We start from the raw sequence: 16,009 nt of genomic DNA, 5'->3' as shown, positions 1-16,009 counted from the left end.
CTAACTAGATTTTCATAAAATAAGTAAGTTAGTAGAATGATTTAAATTGTATGTAGAAGACTAAGATTTGCGCTTTGCAAAATCATTATAACATTTGATATTAATGGATATGTTGTGCTTTAAACTTTGCTTTAAAAAAAAAATATTTTTGGTTTCCTTTCACATTTTTAAAAATCTGCTGTGGTAGACAAAATATTAAGACAAGATTAGAATTCAGGATAACTTAATTCTTTAAAAAATATTTGTTTAGTTTTGTTTGTGTGACAGAAGCAAAGAACTTAATTTTTCGACAAGAGTAATTTACTATTATATAGTTAACTAACCATAAATTATTATAAACTAATTGTATACTTTAACATATGCGTAACACCCTTGACGTGATGCCTAGTGCGTTGGACTTTCATGTACTGCCTCTTGCAAGAGCAATTCTTGCCATGAAAAGTGCTTTCTCAAATCAGCCGTTCGAATTCGGCTATAAAACTACATCAATGACAACCTAACTCGCACACAGGAATGGTTGAGAGTTGTAAGTCACTAGGCCCTAATTCTCAACGGACGGTTGCGATACCTACTTTATTTTGTTTTAACGTATGCTTTTGTTTATAAACTATGCCCGTAATTATAATCAGAATAAATTGTTCCCGTTACCGTGTGTAATACACTAAGGAAAAACGAAAGCTACGGACTCAAATAATTAAGCTTATTCTATATTATTATTATACTATTATTGTTTTATTTTCAAAATGAAAATTTTAGGCTGAATACAAAGATTTAACACGTTCAGTTTAATATGAGTAAGAAATAATAATTTGAAAGTATAGAATTTTGTTCGAATTTAAGTACCGTTTGTACATCATTTAAGTTTTATTTCTTTATAGGTACATCTTAACAAAAACCAATCCGTTAATTGGGATCTCATCTATTTATTTTGATGTTTTTGGTTTAAGTACAAAATTGTTGAGCAAAAACCAAAGTGTGGTTTAAATATGACGTTATATCTTTTAGAACGAAAAATAGAAAACGAATGACAACAATTGCTAAATCGATTGGACTATTCCAAATCATTTGGTCTATCAGTCATACGTACAATATTGGCAACACACATGTATGAACAATTGTGGCGACATTTTATTGCACATTACACAACTGATCAAAGCTCAAAACATTTTGCTAATATTTGTATGTATACAATCTTCTTAATTTCTTGTTTATCTATTAAATTCTTTCCGTTTTTTTACATTTTAATTGTTCGAAAAACTTTTTCGCAGTGTTCGAAAACTTTTGCACACTAGTTATTTTTTATGTTTGTCCTTGTAATTTAAAATTTGTGTTGTTTTAGTACAAGGAATAGAAAATTCCATGACACAAGGAATGGAACATTAAAACTGAAAAAAAAACTTGTAGATCCCTGAAATGGTTCCTAAAAAACGATTTTTTAAATTAAATAATACTTGACAACTTGATATAATCCACAAGTTTTACATCACTTAAAAAACAAAACACTTAAGACACAAATTAAAGTTTTAACTATTTTGTAATACCTTCTGAAGATTTAGTAGTAGCTGCATCAATAACAGTTGCATTTAGTCGCTTCAGTTCATTCCTTGAATAAGAAATATTGATAATAAAATAAAACACTATCTTCTAACAGAAACGTTGTCTTTAACTTACAACAAGCGACTTTGTTTCTTATTTGAAATTCCAGCGTGTTGCGGATGTAGCTCGGTCTTACGCACTGATTTCTCTTCCATCACATCTTCATCATCGACACCGTATTGGTAAATGTTATCAGGATCATCTCTGATAAATGAATTCTCACTGCAAGCTATGGCTACGCTGTTGATCATATCTGTCAAAATATCGGCACATTCAACGGACAATGAATCCAATGGCTCTTCATCTACTGGCTTCAGATCAATTTCTCTCCGAAAAGACAAACAATTGTAATCGAATTCACTTTCGAACTCTTCTGAGCGTTTGTATACTCGACGAATTATTAAATGATTTCGATCGTTTGCATAAGGAAGCTTAAAAGTGTAAGATTTTGTTGGTTTACTTGCATTCTCCATATTTTGACTATCAAAAAGTGTAGAAACTGAAAACTCTGCCCATTCACGAGTTATCTCACCATAGGGAAGAATCAACTGAAGATACTTTTTTGCTATTTCAGACAAAGGTTTATTTAGCTGTGGAAACACTTCGAGTTCTACTTGAGGCATACGTACAATACCTAAACTACCGAAATCGGATTCCTCGTCACGTGAATGCTGCAAAATTTTGTGAGAAAGTGGACAGGGCTTGTAAAGTACCTTCTTCGAAGAGTCATTAAGTTTTGAACGTTTTTCTGGAATTCTGACTGGTCTAAGTGATCGAAAAGCAACTCGATCCGTACAATTGGCAGGACATATAGATATTGATTTCATGCATAAACTTGAATGGGGTTTTCTGAACTTGTTTCGAAAATTACCACGTCCTCCATATAAACGAACATCTTCACCGTCAACAGTAATTGTTTGACAACAATAATTGCCTATTTCTGTAAGAAGCCATGTAGCAGCTTTCCATCCTTGTCGTGTCATTGGAACTGAGCTAGAGTTTATCACAGATTCCACAGCTTGTTTATATATGCGATGGCCTTTAGATCTTTTTTGTAACTCTCGGAAAATCGTTCCAATATTATTTATAATGCAATATTTCGTGTTTTTTGTTCTTTGCAAAAAAGAGCGTCTCTCAGCAACTGTTCGCAGACCTTGAAGTCCTTCTGGAAGGGCAGGCATATCTAATTTTGGAGGGATTGATTTTGGTAGGACTTGTCCATCTTCTGGGCGGTGTTGTGGATAGTTTACGGCTGCGGAGCTCTCAAGCGAATTATCACGCATGTAAGCATTAAGAGTCTCACTAACAAAAGCTGAATTTGACTCACGTTTACGGACAAATGGCGTAGACAACATCCCAGGAAAGTTTCCCAATACCCGCTCGTTGTCTTCGAATCCGAAAAAATCACTTGAACTATTAGAGTTTTCACGTTCTTCAGTCTCAGTAGTTTCTTTTTCAAGTATTTTGTTATGTGGTCTAGGAGGTTCCATTGACGTTTCCAAAACCGGCGAAGTTTCATTTGGACTGTTTTCGTCAGACGTATGTTTAACCTTTGAAATTAACATGTCTAGAAAACTTCCATTTCTTTTTTCAGTTCTTTGATTATCTGACCCTTTGAATTCTTCTTCTGAAATATGAATCGCCGTAAGTAAAGGTACTTTTGGGATAGTTACGTTTTCTTCCAAGTTAGCCACATCTGTACATGCCACCGGTGGTAAACTCTCATTTGTAGATATTGCATCGGTCGAAGGAACTCTTGCAGAGTTTTGACTGTTTTCAGCTTGTTTTAAATTATTTAAATCTTCGAACAGTGGAACAGTGCGTTTTCTGCACTTAAGAAGTTCAAGTTGCTGTTTTAATTGTTCGCTTACCTCTTTTGGACTCAAAGCAGTTTTAACAGTATTGTCTTCTTCTTCTTCTTCTTTTTGTTTTTCTTTTTCTTGGTCTTCTTCTTCAACAAATTCAATAACTTCGAAACGTCTAAGGTGCAATACTAAGCGCTTAGACCATTGAGAGTGTAGACGTTTAGCTTGTCTTCTTTTTTTAAATTTTGTTGGGTCAAATAATAACTTTCGAAGATAATTGTGTCGCAGAAAAACACGATTGCGTTTTCGAATTAGTTTACGTTTTAATACGATGCGGGGTGTTATGGCATATTGTATGAACTTCAGCATGGCAGTCATATTACGTTGAATAAATTCATCGCACACTTTGAAACGCCGCTGGGCACGGCGAAAAAATAGCTTTGCTTCTTTTTCTGTGAGTCTCATTTTTGTTTGCCTATACGACCGGTGCGCAATGAGAATCCTTTTTAGTTTTGCTAAGAACTTCAAAACGTGTTTTATCTGAAAAAGCTAAAAACGAGATATTGCTTTTAGAAACATCGATGGAACATTTATTGATATGATTCAGTTGTATATTTTATAAATGACATTTCACATTAATTCAATGAATAAATGAGTTGTGTTTAGTTAGTTAGTGAGAACTAAAATGGTTAATGAAATAATATTAAAAAAAAAATGCTTAGAACACAACCAAATTAGAGATACATTTTAGTTTTATCCAAATCGAAAGGAATTTCGTTTAAGAATTGAATTTTGTTGTGTTTCCTTTTTTGTTTATTTTTGCATTTTACCTATTGGTCAATTTAATTATTTCCGTGAATATTTTTTTATATTGGTTTTTGAAGCCATTCAAAGAAGGAGTTTTCTTTTAATTCCACTGCTTGAAATCAATGTGAAATTATTTACTAGTTTACTTTATATCTAGAAATAATATTTTTCATATTATTCAACGAAAAGTTAATATTCTCATGGAAAAAACTTAGTTACAGCTTTTATCGTTCAAATATGAAAAATATTTCTTCAGCAATACTTTTTTGCTAAGAATTTCTAGTTTCGAATTATCAAAAAAATCCAACATAGTTTAAAAAAAAAATTAAAAATTTGGTATAAAACCGTCACAGACATAAAAATGTTGAAAATACAGAGGTAGAAAACGAGATACACAATCGCTTTTTGATAGCCTATAAGTGGTACTTCTTCAAGGCCTAATTGAAAATGTATTAGAAAAAGTAGGTAGGTACTATTGAATTAATATAATTATTTCTTTTAAGTGCGAACTGGTCGAAAAATCAACTCTATTAAAATGTATTTATTTTTATCATATAATTGGTATAAAAAAAAATCCAAGACGGCGCAGTAGAGGAAAACCACTCATGAGGCGCAAGCAGGTGGGTGAAAACTTCAACCAACTTGGCGTGCGAAACTGGAGACAGCTAGCTAGGGACCGAGCTGGCTGGAGACGTAAGTTGTCGAGGCCCAGGTCCGCCCCGGACTGTAGCGCCACCTTAAGTAAGTAGTATTTTATATTCTGGAAATTCCCATTAGTTATGAGTCCTTATTTGACTTTATATGAAGTTTTGAGCAAGCCTTGAATTTAAGACCTTCATTGTTATGAAAAATTGCTCTTGGAGTTAATTTTTAATGCTGATTTCTAATCCTAACTTTTATTTTAACTATGTAACCTTTTATAACATTATTTTTACATTTCTTTAAATTGTTTCAAAAACTATATATAATAGAATTGCTGATACAAGAACAAAAAAATTCTGTTAAAAACCGTTTTAGCACAAATGGTTCGGAGTTTCTTATAGATTAATTTGAAGCACGTAAAATCTAGCAACTTAAATTTTATAAAATGCTTTACATTTTCCAATGAACATCGAACAAAATGATTATAGGTTTGAAAAACGATTACTTAATGAATTTAGATAGGCTCAAAAAGCATTGTATGTGTTTTGAATTTTCAAAAGTAATATCTCAAAAACTGTACGTAATAAAGTTATTTTGAAGAAGGCTAACACAACCAACTGAAATTAGATTGCCAGGAAGAAAACCTAGTCGAACAGTGTGTAATTTAAATCGCATTATAAACATCTAGAAATAGAATATACAGTCCCTGGCCATATTATTAGACGCACTGCAGAATTTTTATATTTATTATAAGCAATATTATAACAATATAACGTTCAAGAATTGATGTATGGTTAAATTTGTATGCAAGATGGAGCTTCATGCCACACTGCCCGGTCCATAAAAACTTAGTTGAGGGAAGGAAACATCCCTCTGTTGGACTGGCCGGGAAACAGCCCAGATATGAATCCAATTGAAAACGTGTGGGAGCTGATGAAGAGGGAAATAGCTAAAGATGCGGTCACTTATTGAAAGATTAATTCACGTGTGGAATCACCACCCAAAAATGCAGGAAACAGTCAAATCATGCATTGACAGTATGCCGCGCAGAATTGAGGCTCTTATTAAAGCAAAAGGAGGTTCAACAAAATATTGAAATAGCTAAAGATGCGGACACTTATTGAAAGATTAATTCACGTGTGGAATCACCACCCACAAATGAAGGAAACAGTCAAATCATGCATTGACAGGATGCCGCGCAGAATTGAGGCTCTTATTAAAGCAAAAGGAGGGTCAACAAAATATTGAAAAAAATTACAAAAATAACATCAAAAAACGAGAAAAAATTAATTTAAAAAAATCTTTAAATCTGTTGCTTTATTTCTAGTAAGTAGTTATAATTTAAATGCATTACAATATTCGATAACCTGATTAAAATAACTGGAAATTAAGATTTTGCATAAAATCTTAAGTGCGTCTAATAATATGATCAGGGACTGTAGGTAGGTAGCCTTTTTTATTTACAAGTAGCAATTTTCCAATTTTAATGAATTATTTAAATGTTATGGTACTTAATTTTTACTTTTCATAAGAAAATATAAAAACAAATGTATACATTTACCCACCTAGTAAGGTATTTGATTCTATTATCAGGCAAAAGATAAGCCCATCTGTAACTTCTGTTACGAGTTTTGTATTGACGAACACATCCCTAGGAATAAATTTAAACTTTTATTCAACTACCAACTTTACACAAATTCTACAAAAGTTCTAATAATTATTCGTAATACCTATATGTAAAATGTACAATCTTATTAAGTCGTAATTGTAATTTTTGAAGATAACTCGTAAACCGTAAGTTTTGTGGTGGGCAAGAATCTATCATGCTTTCGCCGGAAATTGAATGTCTATTGAATGATATCCATTCCGATTTATGGACGCCATTTTCAAATGAAATGAACTTTAGTTAAGAACCTATACAAACTTCTTGCACGTTATTCTGGTATTTCTATCTACATACCACCGAAAAAGTAACGCACTGATGTAGCTTCGTTTTACTCTGCTTGTCAATACAATGATCATATGATTAGATACACAACAAATGCGGTACAAAAAAAGTACCTACAAACCAAAAAAAACATCAACAAACACCCTTCTTTGGAAACTATTATCTATGTACCTAATATTTTAACAGAACACCATAAAAGATGCAATAACACAAAATTGAACATAAATCAGAAACACATTCACTTATTAATTGTTATAGTATCCTCATCAATAAACAAAATAAAAACTAAAGCCACCACCTAAGCTCATAACATCACATAATGCACAAACAAATAAAATAAAAATTACCTCTGCTATGAACACTGAACCCAGAACCAAGTTAACCTCGATTCACTCCATAGCAAGAAAAACAGATAAAATATTGAACTCAAACAATTTCAATCGGTCGCAATTAACAAATGCACTTGATTTTAACTTATTTCAATAAAATATTAAATTAAAATCCCGAATAAAGTGTTATTTTATTATCCATGTGTGTGAGCAGATCAGTTTTGCGATTGCCGGATTCTGACAGTATGCTTGACGATTGACATTCGAGATTCAACTAATGGCAATTAATACCAGTTCATTTCGGTGTTTTGGAGCGAGAACAACAGAGAATGGAACGAAATACTGGTGAGTAAAGTGCGACGAGTGAGCTAAATATGGGGAATTTGTGAGTTATAAAATGGCGTCATGATGATTTGCGCAGAAAATAAAACAATCAATAAGTATGAAAAATATTGTATTATTTTTTATGGAAATTGTTGATGAACTGAAATTTAAAATAGACGATCAGACATATTATATTGTTCCGGATGCTAAAGTAAATTATGGTTAAAGGAAGAAGATAATGGTCATGGTGAAGTGTACACCCGCGCCATTGTCTAATTCCAAAATGGAGGATGCAACATGAAAATTTCACATGTGCGCAAATTGGGGTGGTTTTTGAGGTTAGGTTTTAAACAAAAGTGTGTACATTATTATATTTTTCTCAAACAAACAAAAAAATTACTAAATAATGGAAAATATGTTTTAAAGGTACAAACTTTTAAAATTTTAATGAAATAGTATTTACGTTTTGTTAAGGAATTAGAGTCAAATTCATTCATTTACATGCGATATATGTATGTATATGTACTGCATATATGTATGTATTATGTTCATACCTTAAATATGAAACTTGGCGTATTATCCGTAAGTTTAAAGTAGATTTGCAGCACTGTATGTAGTTTAATATACATTTAATTAATAAAAAGTATTAGTAAGAGAAGTAATGTATATTAAGGATATATATATACACATGTATATACATATGTATGAAGGATAAATTGATGCCATTTTCTTTTATTACAAAGTTAACTCCATATTTATTTGTTTAGATGGCGCTATTCGTTAAAAATAAGCTTAATTCATGATTAACGGCTCAAATTATGGATTCAGTATTCGAGTATATACTAAAAATCTACATGGATGAATAAACCAGCGCTTAATGACCTGAATCGAGTTTAACTTTAATCCTGCTTTAAATTCAGGCAAGCTATTTAAAGTCATTAGGGGGAAGTGAGAGCACATTTCACTTTAAGCTGAAATTGCGTAAAAACGTTCGATTTTTTTTTGCTAAGCCTAAAGATATTCCAAAGAATAGGATAAGCAATCAAATGATTTTAACATCATATATTTTGCCAAAATATAAATCAAGTTAAAATGTGCACTCTTGCCTCGAATCTGGGTACGATTGCGCAAAATCTTAGCCAACAAAATCACTACAAAATGTAATTTCGATAAGAAGTTGGTTTTTAATTCGAAGAATAATAATGTATTGTTTTATAGAGTGTTCAAATAAGCATTATTCATAAAATAGTACGTCGGATAAATGGCTGCATTTCTTTCTTGGCAAGTACCAAAAATACTCCATTTACCAAGATGGGAATCTTTCGTACATTTCACTCTCCAAAAACCGTTTGTTCACATTGTTGTATTTGTAATTTTGACAATTAGTCCATGAATAGATGCAAGCGGCACTTTGCAAAAGCAAAAATAAATGGGGAGGTTAATAAGTTTTTTTTTAGATTTTTCTTTGTACTTTTTTCGATGAAAAAGTCAGTTGCTTTAATTTTGCAGTTGATAGCAAACCAATGTACATTTTTGTCTTGAAAAAAGCATGTTCATCATCACTTCATTTACCACTACGAAATTCTTAAAATTTCATAATTAACCTCGGATTATTGTATCAAAGATGCGTTCGAAGAACCATAAAGTTAAGGGTGCGAGCGCAATTTATTAAATTCCAATAAATTTTCGTTAATGAACGGCGCAAATTTTGTTTTGCAAGTAATTAACATCTGTATCAATTTAATAAATCCAAGTATATTTACAGTTTGTTTTTAACGATTTAAGCTTGCAACTATTTTTCAATTAAATTTTGATTAATAAATATTAAATTTAAAAAAAAAGTTACAATCGAAAGTACCTCATGCAAAACATTCTTCATTGATGGAAGCTTACATGTATTTGCTATTAAAAAATTATGCTTCGAAGGAACACCAATATTTAAAAAAATAATCAGAACGATTATAGATTTTGACGTTTAGCACAAAATGAAAACGTCTTTAAATCGATCTGAATTCATGCACAACTAATTCAATAGGTCATGTAATCGACATGAATGTGTATTGTTGACGTACAGAAGTTTTTTTTTATGAATTCCCACAGTTTAAAAATATAATTTCCTTAAAAAATTTTAGTTACCAAAGTTCAAGTTTACTTATTATTATTATTGTTTGAAGGGTATGTTTAGTAAAAGTGCTGCTAATAATGAAAAACATTAATGACTTTTACGTACATATTTGTATTGTTCTTAATATAATAAATACTTATAGATATTACATTTTATAAATGCAGAACATAAACAATAGTTTTCAGATATAAAGCAGAGGTTAGTGTAGACAAATATTTTTGTGAAAGCCAATGATATTTTAGGTATGTTAAGGTATGAAATTTCCGCTTCAGCTAACCTTCATCAACTTTTTATGTTGTCTATAAATGTTCATATGCTACAAAACTCGTAATTTTCTGCGTAAGCATAGAAGATAACATTATTTGGTCAAGAAATTCACCGATTTTTTTTCTATTGGGTTTTCGATTTCCCCATACTGGAATACAAAAAGTTACTTAAATCATTTATTGCACTCATTTAATTGGTAATGTGTTAGACCATATTGCCTATTTCTATTACTTAAAGATGCTGTAAACAAAGCATCTTATTTGTATTCCAAAATCTAACTAAAAACAAAATTCTTACTCTCACATAGTCCCTCAAAAAAAAATTTTCAGGGATATTTCTGCAACAAACAAAACTAAAATTTGGTCTTGCAACTGGCGAACTACTTAATTGGTGAAAATACTAATGTAATTGATGAATCTGAACTAGCTAAAGTTGGCAATTGAACTCCACAAGTATGCTTCTCGTAGCATTGTCTGTACAAGAAAAATACGGAGACACCTGCTTATTGTTTCCACCTGAACTTCTAACGTCACGAAAAAAATGCTTTTAGCAAACTACAGCTGAAAAAGACTGTCTGTTTTGTTAAGCATTTTTTCCATTTCCAATTATCCTTAACCAGTTGCAGCGCGTATTGCTTTCGCAAATAATTTAATTAAAAAAAATACAGCACTAATAAATCATTAAATACGTATTTGGTCAATGTTATTTTATTTAATATGCAACATTTATTTGGATTGAAATTAAAAAAGACCATGTCAGCACTTCGATTCTGTTGGTTAGGACTGTTTCGTTTTTGAACAAAGGCCATGAAACATTCAAAATGAAGCATTTAGATGGGTTTGAGGAATAAAATGAAGCATTTTGATGGGCCTGAAGACTAAATGTGAGAATGTGTTTGTGTTTTTACTCACACTTTCTCACATTTAGTCCTCAGTAGGTTGTAGGCAAACCGAAATGTCAGTCTGAGATTCCCATCTTGTTAAATGGAGTATTTTTGGCAAGTACTTCGCTTTTATAACACTGAACTCGAAATATTTTAAACTATTAAAATGCTAATAGGATACATGTTTTGGGGCAAAAAAATCATGTTGTGTATTGGAAGAGATTCGTGGAAGAGTTGTGTAAGGTACTTAAGAAGATTTGAACTGGAGTTATTTTTAAGTACCCAGTACCGGACTTAAAAATTACTAGCCTTCGAGTACTTTTGCTAAGAAATGAAAGTATTTTTTCAAGTATTGATGGTCGTGAATTTGTTTGCAAAGACTTTCTACTTAAAATAAAAAGAAAAATATCCAATGAAATTGAATCTTAAGATCTAGGTGGTCTATTTTGATCGTAAAAAAAAAACAACCAATTAGGTACACGTTTATAAGATGCGTATCTGTTTCAGTAAATAATTTCTTTCTCTGGCTGCATGCCATTTGTCACATGTTAGTCACATACATATGCATGCCCTAATCCACAAAATATCTGTGCGATTTTAACCCCAAACTTCTTTTTTTTTCAGTTCTACAAATTCAAAGTTAAATGTAAATTTAAAGTAATATTTTACTGAAATTAAATACAAGTGTGCACTATCAAAAAATACATCCCACTTACTGCCTAGTGGTGCCAGACCATAATATTCGTGCAGAGCGAAAACAGGAAAAGAGACATCGTTCAGCGTAGCTTTTCTCCAATTCCGTTTCTATAAACGTGTTATTTTATAAGATGCATATCTGTTTCAGTCATAAGGCAACAAAAGAAAGATATATTGGCAGCAATTTTTCTTTTCAACTTTCGTCGTTTGATATGTGTGGTTAATCTGTTAGACTTTTTACGATTTTTGTTTGCAAACAAAATAATTGTTTGTATAACCTAACTTTAACGCTAAAGTTCCAAGTGAATACGCTACATCGCAAAATTTAAGACGGAAAACAAAAACAATGTATTAGTGAAACAAAGTAAGTTGGTAGCCAGTAAAAATATTTTAGTGAAGATTTATTAATTTTTACATTAAGTTCAACACATACTTTAAATCAAATGTTGAAAACAAATAAAAATAAATAAATAAATTGGGTGGCGCAACAGTCCGTTTAAGAACTAGGAACTAGTGACTAACAACTCTCAACCATTCCTGTTTGCGATAATTGTTGTCAGGGATGGAAGGGACCTACAGTTTTAAGCCGAATCCAAACGGCAAATTTGAGAAAGCACTTTCCATGGCAAGAATTACTCTGGGAGAATTTGTCAATTCCTCGCAAGAGGCATTACCCGTGAAAAAAAACTATAGGTGACATAGGCAGGGATCGGACCCAAGACCTTTTGCATGACAGTCCATCGCACTAACCATCATACCACGGGTTGAAAACAAATGGAGAACTAAAAAACATCAATTCTTCCCATTGAAGACTACTTTTTAGAATTTAATGACAGGACCAAGAAAATCAACTCCAATTTACTAGTCTTTTAGCGACTTTTAGAAACAATGCGGTCTCAAAAGGAGTCACCAACCATAGAGCTATGTAAATCAAAAATGAATTGATTTTCGTCAATCATAATTTGTATAGCACATACAATTCTATTTTCAGAAACACAAGTTTCTGATTGAACCAATATTTTGGTCGTGCAATGTTCGTTTATGTACCCATTCGAAAAGCCATGAACCTTATGACCGGCGACACGCGGCGTTTCCACGAATATTTCAATTCAAGGGAAAAATGTAACTTTAGAAAATCATTTGAGTATTTGAGCATATATGTACTTTGTTGACAATTCCAGTGATGCCAATAAGTTGATGATTCCGACGCGATTTGAAGCAAACATTTTAAGAAAAAGACAGTAAAAAGTATTTAATCAAATTCTAAATTGTTTATAAATTAATTTATTTGATGAATTTCAGCGAATTTTTTACTAGCGCACAAATTAAACTATTAATAGAAACCAGATTAAAATATGAAGGTGAATTTATTGCAGGCAGTAATGTAGAGAAAAGTTCTAAAGGAGATAAAATGTGTGGCTCCAAATTATAATTGAATATGCAATTTCGAAAAGGGGACATCTATGGAAAATTTTAAATGTTTAGGAATTGAAAAAAGTGGTTATTTTCCAAACTAGTGCATACATTTTATTTTTGTATGTACAAGCGATGTCCTTTATAGTAGAATTAATAGAGAAGCATTTACGTCACATTGGTAAATGAATCGCATTTGACAAAATATCCGACATGTGCCCTTCTCGAAATTGCATATTCAATTACGATGAGAGCTTTTAATAGTATCACATCCATCATAAAGCAAAAGATATTTTTAAACGTAAAACTTTTTGTCAATCAGCATCTCATCGTAATCAGCTGAGCTGTGCAACGATCAGCATCGCAAAAAAGCAGTGATGCCAAATCACTACCAAACAATTTGACGTTTTTAAATTTACCCAAAGTTATATCTAGTGAGTATAGCGATCTTTCGGTACTTGTATTACTACACTTAATTTAGCCGTGTTTTATTTAGTTTAATTTTCTTCTCGAATTGAATTATTTATGCACTTTAATTTTTAAACAATAAATTAAACAAAATCTATCGATTTGATTTTTGTCCATTAGTGAACATTCATTAAAGCTTCATTGCAGTAATGATTCAAAAACGTTTAAAGTCAAACTTTCACAAACTCAAATTTTGCAACGATGCATTAATGCCCAAAAACTAAACAAAAAAGCATCAAGAGAAAGTGATTAGTTTTTGACGCCGTTGAGTATTTGGAAATAAGGAGAAAGAAAACCAACATAAGCATTGATAGCAAATATTTATTAAATTGATATTTATTTATGATTGTTTTATGTTTTTAGGGAGAACTTCATAAAACTTGAAAAAAAAAATGATTCTAATATGAACCCCTTACTAATTGCTTGACGCATATTGTACACAAAATTATCAAGTCTGTATTTATAAAAACCTTAGTCCGAGAGAAAAATTAAGCTTCTCAAGTGATGCAAAATATGTTCTGTTCAAAACAACACTAATACCACCTACATTTTCAAATTAAAATTAAGTTATACAAATGTAAATTATATAAATGAATAGACCGTTTTATGGCTACTTGTATTTCGGCATATAAAAGGTTACATTTTGTTGATTTGCTTGAGTTCGGATTCTAGTTCACATGAAAAACTTTTGAAAAATATATAAGGAAAATTGACATACATGTCGGCTTATAAACGTACAAATTGGTGCTGTCAAACGAAATTTTGTTCATGTTTTTCATTTTTATCTCTTAAGTTTTCTGAATAATATCCAATAAACAACAAATGTTTCCACAAGGAAAAACCGCATAAGAAGAATATTGTTATTTGCATTTTCCTGTGTGTTATTCGATGAGCTGTTAAATATTAACTTAAGTTTTCACTCACCTATATCTTAAATTCCTGTAGAAAATTTTAAAGAACCAACAGCCAGCGGAAGAAATATATTGCATTCTACTTTTTTATATTATATTAAAATTAGTATTTTTTAAAAAAATATATTAGTACTAAATACCGTGTTTCTACAAATAAGCATTGAAATAAAAATTCAAATTCATAGAGGGCACCACTAAAATGTTCGTAAACAAGAAAAAGATCTCTGACCGCTGCCGAACAAAACTAGGGGAGGACCAGCTGACCAAACGTGTGGGAGTTTTCGTACAATAAACGTAATGTTGTGTTATTTAAAGACAAAAAAATACTCAATAACACTTTTTTTAAAATAATTTAAGGGACTTTTAAAATTATATGAGGCATCAGCATATAAGATTTCGATGTTGTGTTATTAAGTTATTGTTTTTAGACCTTATTGTTTTTAATGAATTGAGTAACAGCACGTTTAATTTGGTACTTCAAAAATTATTGGACGACTAAGGGTTCTCAAAGAAATAAAATGCACGACTAGGTCGCTCGAACTTGCTCCTGTATGCAAAGATTCTGTTTAAAAAAGTACCTATATAAGATTTAAAAATATACCTGTTAAATAAGTTTGTTTTCAAGGATATAAATGTCATTTGATTTGTCCACAAAAACAGCACGATTCATCCCAAGACACAACTCATCCCGGAAATGAAATATACTTGTACTTAACGAAAATAATTGTTTGTATATTCAACGAGTTCGTTAAAAGCTTTTTCCTTTGGATAGCTTTATTTTATTTTAATATTAGATGAACCAGGATGGAAAATAAATTATCTGAAGATAAGACAGAGTAAGAACATGTATGTTTAAATTGTAAGGCGATCGCGTATTGGTTGTGTAGTTAGGAAGGTATCTAAAACGAATAAGGAATAGTTCATTGGCTCAGCTTTATGCAGATAGAAAGATAAAGACATGTTTATGATTAAAATGAAGGAGAGTTATTGGTGGTAGAAGGTGCTTACTACAATCCAATCAAATTCCTTCTAAAAGTTTTCAGCTTAAACATGGAGTTACTACGTTTAGTTTAATTTGTTCGTTAAAGTTAAAAAAAAAAACAAACATACGAACAGGTACAAGAAATTGCTATTCATGTGTTGTTTACAGTCAGGCTCTTATGCGTTTTGGATTTTAGTTATGATGTGACAAGTAAGCAGTAGTTGTAGAGGCTGTAAGTAATACAATATGTAGGTGTACGTTGGAAAAGTGATTCAGATAGAAAATACATATACTCTTTCTGGCTCGATTGTTTAAATTGTAATAATTATTTATTCTTTTATTGAGGCGAAGGTAATTAAAAAATAATATTTTAAAATCTTATATACAAAGGTACCAAGATAATACTTCTTGATAGACACTTTTAAATAGATTGTTGATTAAACATAGATATCAATTTTGGTAATCCGATGCAGTGATGCTACACGACCATCGTTGGTATTAACAATAGTTGTCGTTATAAAAATACATAAATATGTCATTAGTTTCGATAAAAGACAAGAATGTTATTAAAATTTTGTCAAAATAATGCGATCTTTCGGGATTTGATCTGGTGAGATGGGAGGGGGTTACATTTAATGCAGTTAAAATAATTTAAAAAAAACTATTTTAAGATCCAAAATTTTACCTGAAAAATAAGTTTCACAATGGACCCTTGAGGTCTACGTGTGTCAATGATATCTGGACAGCCACTCCAAGCTAAGTTTGTCATCAAAAATTTAAATGCCGTTTTATAAATCGAAAAACCTTTGATTT

The 16,009-nt window shown here is 31.2% G+C and overlaps 1 protein-coding gene across 4 annotated transcripts in view; it reads right to left on the bottom strand.

The window, feature by feature from the left end:
• Positions 1–16,009, bottom strand: part of LOC129949293 (uncharacterized) — a 54,225-nt gene that overhangs the window by 35,272 nt on the left and 2,944 nt on the right. For 3 of the 4 annotated variants that reach the window (XM_056060664.1, XM_056060665.1, XM_056060662.1), the window contains exons 1-3: positions 7,146–7,389; positions 1,672–3,950; positions 1,542–1,603 (exon numbers count right to left, since the gene is read on the bottom strand). In XM_056060664.1, coding sequence (XP_055916639.1) covers positions 1,542–1,603; positions 1,672–3,866 — 2,257 coding nt within the window. In that variant the 5' untranslated portion in view covers positions 3,867–3,950; positions 7,146–7,389. Of the gene's footprint in view, positions 1–1,541; positions 1,604–1,671; positions 3,951–7,145; positions 7,390–16,009 lie in introns of those variants that run through there. The other variant, XM_056060663.1, reaches the window with a different exon arrangement.

This window comes from Eupeodes corollae, chromosome 3, assembly GCF_945859685.1.
Source record: "Eupeodes corollae chromosome 3, idEupCoro1.1, whole genome shotgun sequence".
NCBI classification, from domain to species: Eukaryota; Metazoa; Arthropoda; class Insecta; order Diptera; family Syrphidae; genus Eupeodes; species Eupeodes corollae.
This window is presented reverse-complemented; position numbering and strand designations above follow the sequence as displayed.